The following is a 14,726-nucleotide window of genomic DNA, read 5'->3' as shown; positions in this document are numbered from 1 at the left end:
AAAGAGGTCATTCAACAAAAAATAGAAAATTGTAAATATTAAGTATATTTTCATTGAATTATTTTATAGTAATATAATATGTATTAATATGTCAGCTGGCATTTCTGTGTAGAGTTTGCATGTTCTCCCCGTGATCACCTGGGTTTCCTCCGAGTACTCCGGTTTCCCCCACAAGTCCAAAGACATGTGCTATAGGTGAATTGGGTAAGCTAAATTGTCCATGGTGTATGTGTGTGACTGAGTGTGTATGGATGTTTCGAAGTGATGTGAAAGGCATCCGCTGCATAAAACAATCCACTGTGGCGACCCCAGATTAATAAAGAGACTAAGCTGAAAAAAACGAATTAATATATATCTTAATTAAGATTTAATTATACATTAATAAAAAAATCAAAAATCCTTTATCAAGAAGCTGATCCCATCTGCGCTGGTTGTGGAAAACATGTAAATTTTAAATTTCACCAGAAACAAATATTATTGGCTAAGATTGGCAATAAAAATTTGGATGTAACTGACTGGAATACTAACAGCTTTACGGGGGAAAAATACATAAAATTATTTATCAATCCCTCAATGGAAATTAGGTTCCTTACCTCAGTACAGAAAGAAAACAAATTCTAAAATTTAGGAAGTTTAGTAGCACTGATTTTAATTTTAATTTAAATCATGTAAATAAATACTTTAAAATGCGCTAAATCATTACAATTCTTACATTAAAACACCTTAGGTAAAAGCCTGACAAATGCATGAAATATCAATATCAATTTATATACACCAGTGTTGGGTAAGTTACTTTTAAAAAGTAATTGATAACAAATTACTGATTACTACTGGAAAATTGTAATGTAATAATTACATTACTAATTACATAATGTAAAAAAAAGTAATCAGATTACAAATTATTTTACTTTGAAGTTACTTTTAAAACACAAAAAATATACCTATAAAAATACTAAATATACTGCAGCTCTTTCAGTAATTTAATATTCACTGGTAGACATTACAATAGGCTGATCAAAGCAGCTTGACATATTCAAACGAGCTAAAGAGTTCACCCAAAACCTAAAAGTCTGTCATCATTCACTTGTTCCAAACCTGTTTTTTTTTTTTTTTAAACACAAAAGAAGGACATACTGTATACCTGTACCCACTGATATCCATGATCCAAACAAACGTTACAGTATGAAAAATTACTGCAGTGTTTAGGTGTTCTGTGTTTGTCTGAGGTAATTAGTCTGCCGAAATGTGTACATTCCTTACAAAGTATGAAGCTGATTGGTCAATTATCATCACAAGATACTCGGTTTTCAACTGGTGCAACTGGCGTGTGCAAAAGATGTGATATGTGAGAGGCCCCATAAGCAGTAACGCTTTTCTTCACATTTAAAAGAAATCTTCACTTCCGATCCTGCACAAAAATCCAATTTAGCCTGTTTAGGCTGAGTTGGGCCACTGTGTTTTTTGGTGCCGGTGTCCTCCTTGGTGACGAGTATTGTCTTTTCGGTTCAAATGCTTGAACAAGTTGCTGGTCAAGTTAAAGCCGTCTAAAGTTCTTTAGAGACTGAACATAGACTGCATTTCACAACAATATTTTTGCTTTTATGCTCAGTGAAATCAAAGTAATGTCTGTATTTCTACTTAAAGCAGCAGCCGCTCTCGTCAGCAGCTATTTCAGCTCGTGTTATCCAGCAGTTAAAAAGCTCAGCAGAAAATGTGTTTTAAAAGAAGCACTTTTTTCCTTCTAAATATTATATTTGTAATGCAAGTAATGCAATTACATTGACTTTACTAATTGTAATCAAATTACACAAATTTAAAATGTAATTTGTTACATTACTGCATTCCTCAAAAATGTAATGCGATTACAGTAACGTGTTACTGTGGAACGCGTTACACCCAACTCTGATACACACACACATGCACACAGATACAAATACATCTAGATTACCGCAGTTCAGTTGATAGTTGAATAGTCCCAGAAATAATAAAATAGTGTAATAGTAATAATACATTTTATAATAAATGACAAAGGGATTTTAATATGAGTGTCCCTTTAAGAAATCTGTATCACATTAAACTGTAACAATAATTGGTTTAACTAACTGCTTATTTCTAATTACATGTATTTATTATATACCTAGGGTGAGGGTGAGGATTAGGTCTACAATTATGCATCCAATAATGCATAATTATCTGTAATTACAATAGTAAACAGTATAGTAACGTGTAACGAGGACATCTTAAAATAAAGTGTTCCCCAATAACTTTACATAGTAACTATTACAACGATTTAAACCACAAGTTTGCAATACTCTCAATTGAATTTAAGTTACTTCTCAAACCAGAAAGAATTTTCCATACAGACCAACCACTCAGAATCTGTCTCCACAATGACCCCAGCATATCTACTGTGCAATTAGATGAACAACAGCCACTGCCAGGCCGCTCTTACCTTCTTCTTCTCCTCCTCGGTGGCCTTGACGTGTCCTGGGTCAGTTCTGCAGGAGCGGATGTAGTAGTAGAGCACAGCAGTGATGTTGACAGTGAAGAGCATCTGAACTGCAGCGCTGGGCTCATGTGACCCCAACATACAGGTCAAGGCAATGAACAATGGTCAACAAAATGATTATGATATACATTCACACTCATTCATAAAGCAATTTGGTTTATAAATAAGAAAATCGCAAAGACTGTTAAATTCAAAACCAAAGTTAATTCATCAATGAATCTACAAGAAGATAACACAATTTTATTAATTACATTTCCAATAAGTTAAGTTGCTTAAGTTACTTTGCTTTTGCCATGATGACAGTACATAATACTTTACTAGTTATTTTGCAATGGCATGGGACAATAACTGTTTTCAAGGTATACCACAGTTTGGAAAAGTCAAGGTTTTAAAACCTCCAACATTTTCTGTAATGCTGTTCCTACGGTATGTGTAAGATTTTTTATTTACATTATTTTTTGTTTTTAGGACAACAATATCTCCAGCAGAAAAGATATTCAAAGAAGATATGTGGACTATTTTGAAAGATACTATTATTCAGCTTAAAGTGTAATTTGAAGGCTAAACTGGGTTAATTAAGTTAACTTGGCAAGTTAGTTTAATCAGGCAAGTCTTTGGACAACAGTGGTTGCTTCTGTAGCCAATCGAAAAAAATAAGTTCTTAAGGGGGCTAACATTATTGACATTAGAAGTTTTTAAAATCATTATTACAGTTATTTTTATTACAGTCAAACTAAAATAAATCGGAACTTCTCCAGAAGAAAATAAATAACAGAGTATAATAAATAATAATAAAAATAGGAAATAATGGGAAAAAATATTAAAAAATCAATTGGGAGATATTTACAAAATAATTCATTTCTCTGGAGGTTAATACTAATACTAAGTGTATTTACAGGACTATACATATATTTAAATATTAAATCAATATTTTGTGAATTAAATAAACTTTAAAAAAGTAAAAGAAATATAAGAAAGGAAAAACAAATTATTAAAGAGACATAAAAATGACATAAATGCATGTTTTAAATCTCCAAACCAGCATTTCTCATTTACATTTAATTAAACTTGACCTCGATTCGTTAAACTACAACAAAATGAGTAATATCTTTCTTCACATGAGATAAAAATAACAATTATATCAATACATTCCTTTTTGTGTGTTTGTTAGTAATGAAGATGGGATGAAAAAAACGTGTAGTTTAACTTTATGTATTAAAATGAAAACATTACCATTTATTGCTTGTGTATTTAATATTTACATTTTTAACAGCACTTTTGTATGCTCTTTCGTGGCGTTAAGTAATGATTTGTTATATCGCACACATGCACATTCAAATATAAATATATGTAAAATATCTATTTAAAAAAAACACATCTGTTATAATCATGTGCATATGACATTTTCTGAATAGTTTGCGTGTATCATATATATATATATATATATAAGGATATCAGGCAGAAACCACAGGACCCAGGTGACCACCATCCAGAAGACTGAAGCTATGAGGCCAGTAGAAGGAATTAAAGATCGAACGGCCACAGTCGCCAACTGCCTACAGGATCAAACAATACAAATACACACATACAGCACGATTAATACACGTTCAACAACAAAAAAACCAAACAAAACAAACACAGTTAGTATTTTATTTTTACCGTCTGTAAACGCTGATAAACAGTGCCGCTTTACCCAGCCTGCAGCGCCCTCATGAGGCGGACTGCATTACTGCCCACTTCACATACTATTGTCTGCATTTAAAGCTAGGTTGGTTGACAATTTTGGGTGAAAAGTCAAAAAGCAACATATTCATATACTTTACTAGAGGATTTTGTATTCAAATTTGGAGAACTTGCGTATTTACAATTAATTTTATCTGCTATTATTTCGTTATTGTATTTAATTATAATATTTTGGGGAAGTCATTTCGAAAAGTGGCGATGCGTTGGTGCAGTGGGTAGCATATTCGCCTTACAGCAAGAAAGGTGCTGGTTTGAGCCTCGGCTGGGTCAGTTGGCATTTCTGTGTGGAGTTTGCATGTTCTCCCCATGTTCACGTGGGTTTCCTCTGGGTGCTTCGGTTTCCCCCACAAGTCCAAAGACATGGGGTATAGGTGAATTGGGTAAGCTAAAATTTGACCCTAATGAATGAGTGTGTATGGATGTTTTCCAGTGTTTGGGTTGCTGCTGGAAGATCAGCCGCTGTGTAAAAAATATGCTGGATAAGTTGGAGGTTCATTCCTCTTTGTTCAGATCTTTTTATTAACATTTTGGTCAATAAAACATCAATTTCAAAAATATTTAAAAAACAGAGACAAACTATCTTTGCTCCAACAGAGTCCCCCACCTCCTGCACTATTTCTATACAATATGTTATTCCCATTTTTAATCTGTTTTACATCCTGTCATAATATATACATACATACAATACAAGTTGATATCAATTGTACATATAAATGCATACAATGAGTCACAATAGGCTTAGCAAATGTAAAATAAAGAAATAAAATAATTTAGGTTAAAAAAAAATTAATAAAATAAAATGGAAGGAAAAAAAATGTGAGAAACAAATAAACAACGGGCAAACTGAAAATATTAAGTTTGGATCCATTTGCTCCATAGAAATGTCAGCACTGGCTGCCAAATAAGATACAATTTTTGACTGCTACCTTTCGAGTACCAACATATCTTCTCTATTGTAAATATCTTCTCCATGGTGCATAAGATCCCTAATCCAATGATTAAAAATTGGAGGAAATTTGTCCTTCCATTTAAGCAGTATAAAACGTCAAGCAATTAATGTTGAAAAAGAAATCATGCTTTTGGTATTATTGTCTAAACTGGGATCTGTAAGTAAACCAAACCAAATATTCCTAAAATAGGACAAGGGTCAATTGATACATGCAAAAGATTTGAAAAAAAAAAAAAAATTGACAGAACTTGGTCATTTTTGAACACGACCCAAACGTGTGTGTGATTAGCTATCTCTACTTCACATCTATTACATAAGGGATTTATAGTTGGTGAAAATTTTGCTTTAGTCCAATGTAGGCGAGGGACCACTTTAAACTGAATAATTGTATGTCGCAAACAAATTGAAGTTGTGTGAATCTTATTTATAATGTCTTGCCAAACTTCCTATGAGGATCAACCTAAGGTCATTTTCTTATTCTTGTTTCAACTTTGTTACTGAATTTAGATTTTGTGAGGGAATAAAAGAGTAAATCACACCTTTATAACCTTTGAAAACTGGGTTGGTTTTTAAAAAGGTGTCAAGTAATGTTTCTGTAGGTGAAGTAAAAAAAATCTACTGTATTAGAAATCATAAAACTGATCTGTAAATATCTAAAGAAATGTGTCTCAGGGATACTGTATTTTGTTCTTATTTGGTCGAAGGACATGAAATTGAAATCACTATAAAAATCTTTCAGTGTGAAAAGTCCTTTCTCTATCCAGAAATTAAATGCAGCATCTGCAATCGAAGGAGTAAACATATGACTCCTTATCATAGGGGCCTGCATTGAGAGATCTGTAAATGATAAAGCTTGAAGAGTAATTTAAACTACCTCACTTAATAGTACTTGAATCCCTATAATTTTTGTTTAGTTCTCTACCCAGAAATATACAAAGAACATATTTTAGAACACTACTAATGTGTCCTTAGTGTATGTGAGTGAATGAGAGTGTATGGATGTTTCCCAGTGATGGGTTACAGCTGGAAGGGCATCTGCTGCGTAAAACATGTGCTGGATTAGTTGGCGGCTCATTCTGCTGTGGCAAGCCCAGATTAATAAAGGGACTAAGCCGAAAAGAAAATGAATGAATGAATGAATGACTGATATTCAAGATTTGTGAAGTCATACAGCTCCAGATAACTCGAAACAGTAACCAGTAGGCTCTGCTTTATCTTCAAAAGTCTCCGTAGTCGTCTTGACAACACAAACACTGCAGGAACCTCAACGAAAACCCCGCCTCTGCTTTAATTTGATTGGAGAATGAAAAAGACGCGACTGTCGTAACATACTTTTTCCGCTCAGAGTTGACTTTTTTTTTTTAACTATGAGTGCACAGAGTGCAACGGGGAAAACGTGAGGTGCAGCAGGCGGTTAAAACACTCGTGGCCATTAGTAAATCATTCAAAAGGCGCCTCTTAACACAAAAAGTGCGTTCGGTGTGATCGGCCCCTAACGTTTTTTACCAAGCGGAAATTCTAACCATTTTCCAGATGACATTTGACGGTTGCCAAATTAGCAAAATGCCAAACAGTACCCAGTACCTGCCATGAGAATAATGGCATTCACCATCGGGAGGCAGCATAATCACTCTCGTAAGGAGAATTTTGCTTTTACAATCCAAATTAAATGAAGTAATCCAACATCAGTGCCCGAAAGCTCCGCCCCTTCTGCTACATGAGCAAAGCAGTGGCCATTGAGTGCATGAAGTGTCCAACAAACCACACTTTATTTCAACGGTTGAATAAGTGCATAATCCGGGTAATTAAAGTGCACTTATTCTTTATAGAATTTCAGTATGAACGCACTACGTACAGTATTTATACTACAAAATGGTGTAGAATAGTGCATAAGTTCAATTTAATTCAATTCAGCTTTATTTGTATAGCGCTTTTACAATGTAGATCGTGTCAAAGCAGCTTCACATAAATGGTCTTAGTAACTGGATCAGGGTAGTTCAGTTTTTAGTGTTTAAGTTCAGTTCAGTTTAGCTCAGTTCAGTGTGGTTTGAAGTCATTATTGAGAGTCCAAACACTGAAGAGCAAATTCATTGATGCGTAGCTTTTCAGATCCTGAACCTTGCAAGCCAGTGGCGACAGCGGAGAGAGTAAGTATGTGATTTGGGACAGGCCTAGTAATATTTTTATCCAAAGTTATCATACTGCCTTACAACTGACCCATGCCTAATCCCATCACATACTAATGCAATAAACATGTTGAGAAAATGATATTGTAGAAATTGAAGTAAGCCAGTGAAGTGTGAGTGCGTGATTCACCTGGATGCGAGGTTGATGACAGCCATGATGCAGGCCAGCAGAATACCTTTCAGCAACCACGACTCCGTCCTCATGTCTAATATGGCACCAAAGGCTCCAACTACTACAACAGAGAACACGCTCTGCAGACACACCTGAAACACACAAACACACACACACAAGAATGAAGTCTTTTCAGTCGCAACAAAATAATCGGGGTTACAGCAGAGGAATGTGGGTCAGAGAATAAGTGGAATGTTATTTTCTTGTTTAATCAAAGGCTAAAAATGGAGAATTCTCCAGGGCCAAACACGCATTATGTGAGAAATTGGCTGCTTTTGTTTCTGAAAGCTTAATTCAAGGTTAAATACAGCCCTGGGATTTCAAGCACTTGCCTCACATCGTTCTTAATAAGGTTAGTGAAAGCACTGTGAGTGTTTGTGTGCATGTGTGTGTGTGAAGAAAATTTCAGCTATTAAAACTCAGAATCGCACACAACACAACACCAGTTTTGCTATTAAATTTTAGGTTTTACATTTGACATCAGCCACATGAAATGAGATTTATTATTTAACATTTGTATTTTTGCCACCATTATCTTAATTATTATTGTTTGTTTTATTTGATTAGATGTTTATTCACCTGAATAAATAGAAACAATATCTAAAAAATATATAGCAAATGTTTGTTTTGTGTACATTTGTTTGCTAACAACTACATAAATACATAACACACCTATAAATAAACGCATGCATGTTCACATTTAAACCACACTACTATAATCCCTCTGAGATGTGGGAAACCCTGTTTTTTTTGTTTCAGAATGAGACAATGCCAATGCCGAAAGAGTTAGAAATGGGATTGACTCACCCCACTTTCTCTGGTTTGACATGCCTCCTATTCTGACATTAAAAACCCAGAGTAAACACACACAGAGTTTTCATTTAACTTTCTGAAACAGTGCCCTGAGCTTAAAGTGTTAAATATCCATAAATAAGTTAAACCTGTTGAATGGTTCAAAAACCCCTCGAGTACTTTTTTGAGATTTTAACAGATTTGTGTGTGTTGAGAATCAGTTAAGAATGTTAGCAGCTGTTAGCTTCAATTGTGGATAAACCTGCATCATTTGTAGCTTTTGTCAGCTAATTTCATCTTTCGGGTTTAAAATCATTATTGGGACGGGATCAAAATCTGTGACATAGCACTCGTCTGCCTGTCTATTAAGGACGTGTCGGTTTCTCATCACAGCCATATCACCCAGCAGCCCAAGACTTGTTACTCACTGAAGCTAAGCAGGCCTGAGCCTGGTCAGTACCTGAATGGGAAAACTAGGTTGCTGGTGGAAGGGGTGTTAGTGAGGCCAGCAGGGGGCGCTCAACCTGTGGTCTGTGTAAGTTCTAATGCCCCAGTAAAAGTGAAGGGGACACTACACTGTCAGTGGGCGCCGTCTTTTGGATGAGACGTTAAACCGAGGTCCTGACTCTCTGTGGTCATTAAAAATCCCATGGCAGTTCTCGTAAAGAGCAGGGATGTAACCCCGGTGTCCTGGCCAAAGTCCCTCAATCGACGATTACGATCATGGCCTCCCAATCATCCCTATCCACCGAATTGGCTATATTCACTGTCTCTTCACTCCATCAATAGCTGGTGTGTGGTGAGCGCACTGGCACCGTTGTCCCGTGGCTGCTGTCGCATCATCCAAGTGGATGCTGCACACTGGTGGTGGTGTGGAGAACCCCCCCCCCTCATGATTGTGAAGCGCTTTGGGTGTATGGCAATACACAATAAATGCGCTATATAAATAAAAATTACATTACATTATTATTCATAGACTGGGTTTTCTTTTTTCTATGAGAAGACCATGCTTCTTAACTATTCATGACTGCACGTTTACAATGACAGACCTGCCAAGCTGTGAGACTTTGGCCGTGCACGGCATGCAGTATTTACCCATTCGTAAAGGGTCGTATGTGTTTGTCTCCATGATCCACTGGGTTTGTTGTGTGGTTTTCCCCACAATGCAGCAAGCATTTTGGGGTGAGAGCTATACAAGAATTGGAGAATGGCAGATTTTGTTTTTTATCAGTTGTGTTCATTACTATTCAGACACATCCCTATATCCGTGCTGCTGTGTTCGCCCCATAGACTGTAAAATATATGGACGTAGTATCCGTGACGTCACCCATAGGTTTCTAAAGAGCGCAAAAGAAGACACAAGTAGGCGCGGCCAACCGTTGCCATTTTGTTCGCACGTCATCACACCCACGGCGGGATACCAAACAAGGGCAAAGAGGCGGAGAGTGAGCGGAGCTACAGACACCTGCAGACAGTTTGCTTGGACCTGATTCAGACATACTTTACTTTGGGAGAAGGCTTAATACTTTATCACCTGTGACTCGTTTGTATTCTGACCACTTGTGCTTGGTTGTACACTATATTAATAAAGTGTTTAGACTTTTAAAAACACTGCTGTAATACATTGAGCCACTAAACATTGTTCTTATGACGTTTTTCAACAGGAGGAAAACGCGAATTACTTCCAAACACTTCAGATATAGTCTGTGTTAGTTAATGTAAGACTATTGATGAAATCCAGCATAACACTGTATGACAACACTTCAGACGACTGTTCTAGAGCCTACAGCTAATCAATCCGTCAGATTCTGGAGTGCATTACAGCTCTAAATATAAATATAAACGATAAATTATCTTTAAATTAAACAAATACATGTATAGAGATGGTATATGAGTATATAACTTTACTCACATGGGAAACGGAGGCCACGTGAATGGTTTGTGAGCACAATTAAGTGCACTCAGCATGCCATGCCATCTAATAATTGTAGGAAACAAGTCCAAAAGGCAGTTGTCTGTGTAAAGCCACATAAAACAACACAGAAATACGATAAATATGCCGAGTTCAGTGGCTGATCTGCAGGATTCAGCAGAGGTGACGTGACGGCGACCAGTGAGACCTAGCTGTCACTCAAGTGGCCACTCCCTTAATTATGCAAACTTAATATAACTTAATATAAAGGAAACAGATGAGTTATAAAAAAATTCACCCCCCTCACAGTTGTCATGAAGAGTAATATTAGCTGTATTAACCAAAATCTTTTTTTGTACCAGGCTGTAAACAACTTTTTTTCTGCTGTAAAGTTGGCCATTCTAACAGTGAGCTCAATTGAAATTTGCTCTGTTTTGGAGCCAGGAGCGGCCAGGACTAGCGGAATTTCGGATGAATTGCAGTTTTAGTTACTTCCGTATTGGCTTCCTGAGAGAGAGCGGGAGATTGCCGCTTGGTTCGCCCATGTTTAAAATCTCCAGATTACCGGCAGAGTTAATGGTTGAAATAGATAGGGAGACCTCTATTATTTATAGACTGGGTTTTCTTTTTTCTATGAGAAGACCATGCTTCTTAACTATTCATGACTGCACGTTTACAATGACAGACCTGCCAAGCTGTGAGACTTTGGCCGTGCACGGCATGCAGTATTTACCCATTCGTAAAGGGTCGTATGTGTTTGTCTCCATGATCCACTGGGTTTGTTGTGTGGTTTTCCCCACAATGCAGCAAGCATTTTGGGGTGAGAGCTATACAAGAATTGGAGAATGGCAGATTTTGTTTTTTATCAGTTGTGTTCATTACTATTCAGACACATCCCTATATCCGTGCTGCTGTGTTCGCCCCATAGACTGTAAAATATATGGACGTAGTATCCGTGACGTCACCCATAGGTTTCTAAAGAGCGCAAAAGAAGACACAAGTAGGCGCGGCCAACCGTTGCCATTTTGTTCGCACGTCATCACACCCACGGCGGGATACCAAACAAGGGCAAAGAGGCGGAGAGTGAGCGGAGCTACAGACACCTGCAGACAGTTTGCTTGGACCTGATTCAGACATACTTTACTTTGGGAGAAGGCTTAATACTTTATCACCTGTGACTCGTTTGTATTCTGACCACTTGTGCTTGGTTGTACACTATATTAATAAAGTGTTTAGACTTTTAAAAACACTGCTGTAATACATTGAGCCACTAAACATTGTTCTTATGACGTTTTTCAACAGGAGGAAAACGCGAATTACTTCCAAACACTTCAGATATAGTCTGTGTTAGTTAATGTAAGACTATTGATGAAATCCAGCATAACACTGTATGACAACACTTCAGACGACTGTTCTAGAGCCTACAGCTAATCAATCCGTCAGATTCTGGAGTGCATTACAGCTCTAAATATAAATATAAACGATAAATGATCTTTAAATTAAACAAATACATGTATAGAGATGGTATATGAGTATATAACTTTACTCACATGGGAAACGGAGGCCACGTGAATGGTTTGTGAGCACAATTAAGTGCACTCAGCATGCCATGCCATCTAATAATTGTAGGAAACAAGTCCAAAAGGCAGTTGTCTGTGTAAAGCCACATAAAACAACACAGAAATACGATAAATATGCCGAGTTCAGTGGCTGATCTGCAGGATTCAGCAGAGGTGACGTGACGGCGACCAGTGAGACCTAGCTGTCACTCAAGTGGCCACTCCCTTAATTATGCAAACTTAATATAACTTAATATAAAGGAAACAGATGAGTTATAAAAAAATTCACCCCCCTCACAGTTGTCATGAAGAGTAATATTAGCTGTATTAACCAAAATCTTTTTTTGTACCAGGCTGTAAACAACTTTTTTTCTGCTGTAAAGTTGGCCATTCTAACAGTGAGCTCAATTGAAATTTGCTCTGTTTTGGAGCCAGGAGCGGCCAGGACTAGCGGAATTTCGGATGAATTGCAGTTTTAGTTACTTCCGTATTGGCTTCCTGAGAGAGAGCGGGAGATTGCCGCTTGGTTCGCCCATGTTTAAAATCTCCAGATTACCGGCAGAGTTAATGGTTGAAATAGATAGGGAGACCTCCTGCACTGCTATCCAGTGTCTCTGCATTCAGACCAGTGTGTGATTTACTTTTGTTTGATTTTGTTAGCCAACTTACAGTAGTTCGCCCCCCTCTTTTTCCTTTTTCCTCCCTCATGTAGCATTATTATTATTTTTTAAATTCTGAGGTAGATTTAAACTGAAAAAGGGGGGTTGCATGACCCTTTAAGCCAAATATTTTATGTAATTTAGCTTTTAATTAGAAAAACATTCTTCAAACTTTATTTGATTATCTGATGTGGCTGCCTTTAGTCTGAACATGAGTATACCTTGTATCTGTTGAGCAGTTTGAGACAGGCCGAGTTGGCTTTGATTCTCTCCGTCTTCACCACACTGAGCATGTGAATGAGCAGAGGACTGTGCACCTGCTGCGCCAGATCTATGGCGGTGTGACCCTGAAAACAACACCAGAACATCAGTAAAACCAAACACGACTCAGAGAAATATTTCACAACCTGTTTTACAGCTAATCAAACAAAAAAATATTTATCCACGAGATAAAATTTTGACTTTTTTTTTTCTAGTGTCCACAAGATACTCTATTTCATGAACTATGACATAATATAAATGTTGTTATATTGACAGCTGACTAAATTATTTTTAAATGACTGCAATTTAAGTATGGTGGCCCAGTGGATAGCACTGTTGCCTCACAGCAAGAAGGTCGCTTATTCAAGTCCCGACAGGGCCAGTTAGCATGTTCTCCCCGTGTTTGAGCGGGTTTCCTCCAAGTGCTTCGGTTTCCCCTCAATCCAAAGACATCCACTATAAGTGAAATGGATTAACTAAATTGGCCGTTGTGCATGAGTTAGTGTGAATGAGTGTGTGGGTGTTTCCCAGTACTGGGTTGCAGCTGGAAGGGCATCCGTGGTGCAAAACATATGCTGGAATAGTGGGGGGTTCATTCCGCTGTGGCAACCCCTGATAAATAAGGGACTAAGCCAAAGGAAAACGAATAAATGAATGATTGAAATTAATTAACTGACTCCTGTACCTTTCTATCAAACTTATCAGACATTAACAAGATGAATTTGTTCTGACAGAGTTAAAAACTAGCCCAAATGTAGTCAAAACTACCCAAAATAATCAAAAAGTCTAAACCAATAACATCAAAACTCAAATATGCCACCATCCAATTGAGAAAGACACATTTTAGATCACTGTATTTATCATAAACAGTTTCTTCTTATTAAATACTGTATATAATTATAAAGATTCTGCTAATTTTAAAAAAGTTCATTTAAATTTGTGAAATTATGAGTTAAGATATTTTTTAACATATAAAAGCATTTAGGAAATTAATTACATTGTAAAATAAAAAAATCAATAAACTTTGTATTGTAGTTTATGTTTACTTTTAAAGATATTGATTAGCATATTATTATTTACTTTAAATGTATGAATGTGCAATAAATATGTAGAATGAATGTGAATACTTTCAGAAACTGTTTAAAATAGATTTTAAGTTGAGCCTTAAAAAATGTAAATACTTCAAGTAATCCTATAACACTTATTTTCAGCAATAATATTTTATGTTGTGTAATATACTTGTTCGTATATGTAAAAGGTCTGGTTAAAAGATCAAAGATCACAATATATGGAGTCATTGCCTCCCAAAATAAGGAAATGATTCTGAACTACCTGAAATGAGTCATCAGTAAATTAAAGTTTTACTTCCTGAAAAAGCTGTAGGTGTGTAACAAATCTGCCTTATGTTGGTTTGGCTGCCTGCAAACAATGTCTGCCTTGACCCTCAAACGCTGTAGTTGTATCAGAGATTGAGGTCTATTTGTGTCCTAAGATCTGCACCTGACTCAAATCAATTCTAACTTGAACCCACCATGCATTTTTTTTAAAGGAACACCTGACAGCACTTATTTTTGAGCATGATCTGATCATAAACAGCATAGTGGCATACAAAACCTGCAGCCCAACAGTCAGTAAGGAAAAAAAACTGACATCCGGCGGACTGATTTAACCACTACTCCATTGCTTTTATTTATTCATATATTGCCCGATATTATCCCCTGCCTGATTTATACAATTTATTTCTGCTTTGGCTTTAAAAGGGTGATCAGTGGGTTGAAAAATAAAAAAACATACATTTTCATTTACTTATTCACTTGTTCCAAACCTTTCTGACTTTCTTTCTTCTGTTGAACACTAAAGATATTCTATAGAAAGTTGGAAAGTTACGGGGTTTTTATCTTTCTTAAAAAAAAGTACCTCAATAGTATAAATTTACATTTTTGACTGACCTATTACTTTAAGTACTCTCTAAATTGCTGAAATA

At 36.4% G+C, this 14,726-nt stretch overlaps 2 protein-coding genes across 4 annotated transcripts in view; one reads left to right on the top strand and one right to left on the bottom strand.

Moving 5' to 3' along the window:
* LOC147835938 (uncharacterized) overlaps positions 1-14,726 on the top strand; it is a 939,756-nt gene that overhangs the window by 829,176 nt on the left and 95,854 nt on the right. The window lies entirely within an intron of this gene.
* Positions 1-14,726, bottom strand: part of zdhhc13 (zDHHC palmitoyltransferase 13) — a 41,310-nt gene that overhangs the window by 11,655 nt on the left and 14,929 nt on the right. For 2 of the 3 annotated variants that reach the window (XM_087259264.1, NM_001008650.4), the window contains 4 exon segments: positions 12,703-12,828; positions 7,518-7,651; positions 3,965-4,065; positions 2,453-2,577 (listed from right to left, as the gene is read on the bottom strand). In XM_087259264.1, coding sequence (XP_087115390.1) covers positions 2,453-2,577; positions 3,965-4,065; positions 7,518-7,651; positions 12,703-12,828 — 486 coding nt within the window. 3 annotated transcript variants of the gene reach the window in all.

Source organism: Danio rerio, chromosome 7 (assembly GCF_052040795.2).
Source record: "Danio rerio strain M-AB ecotype USA chromosome 7, GRCz13ab, whole genome shotgun sequence".
NCBI classification, from domain to species: Eukaryota; Metazoa; Chordata; class Actinopteri; order Cypriniformes; family Danionidae; genus Danio; species Danio rerio.
Note: the sequence above shows the minus strand (reverse complement) of the source record. Positions and strands in the feature narration are given on the sequence as shown.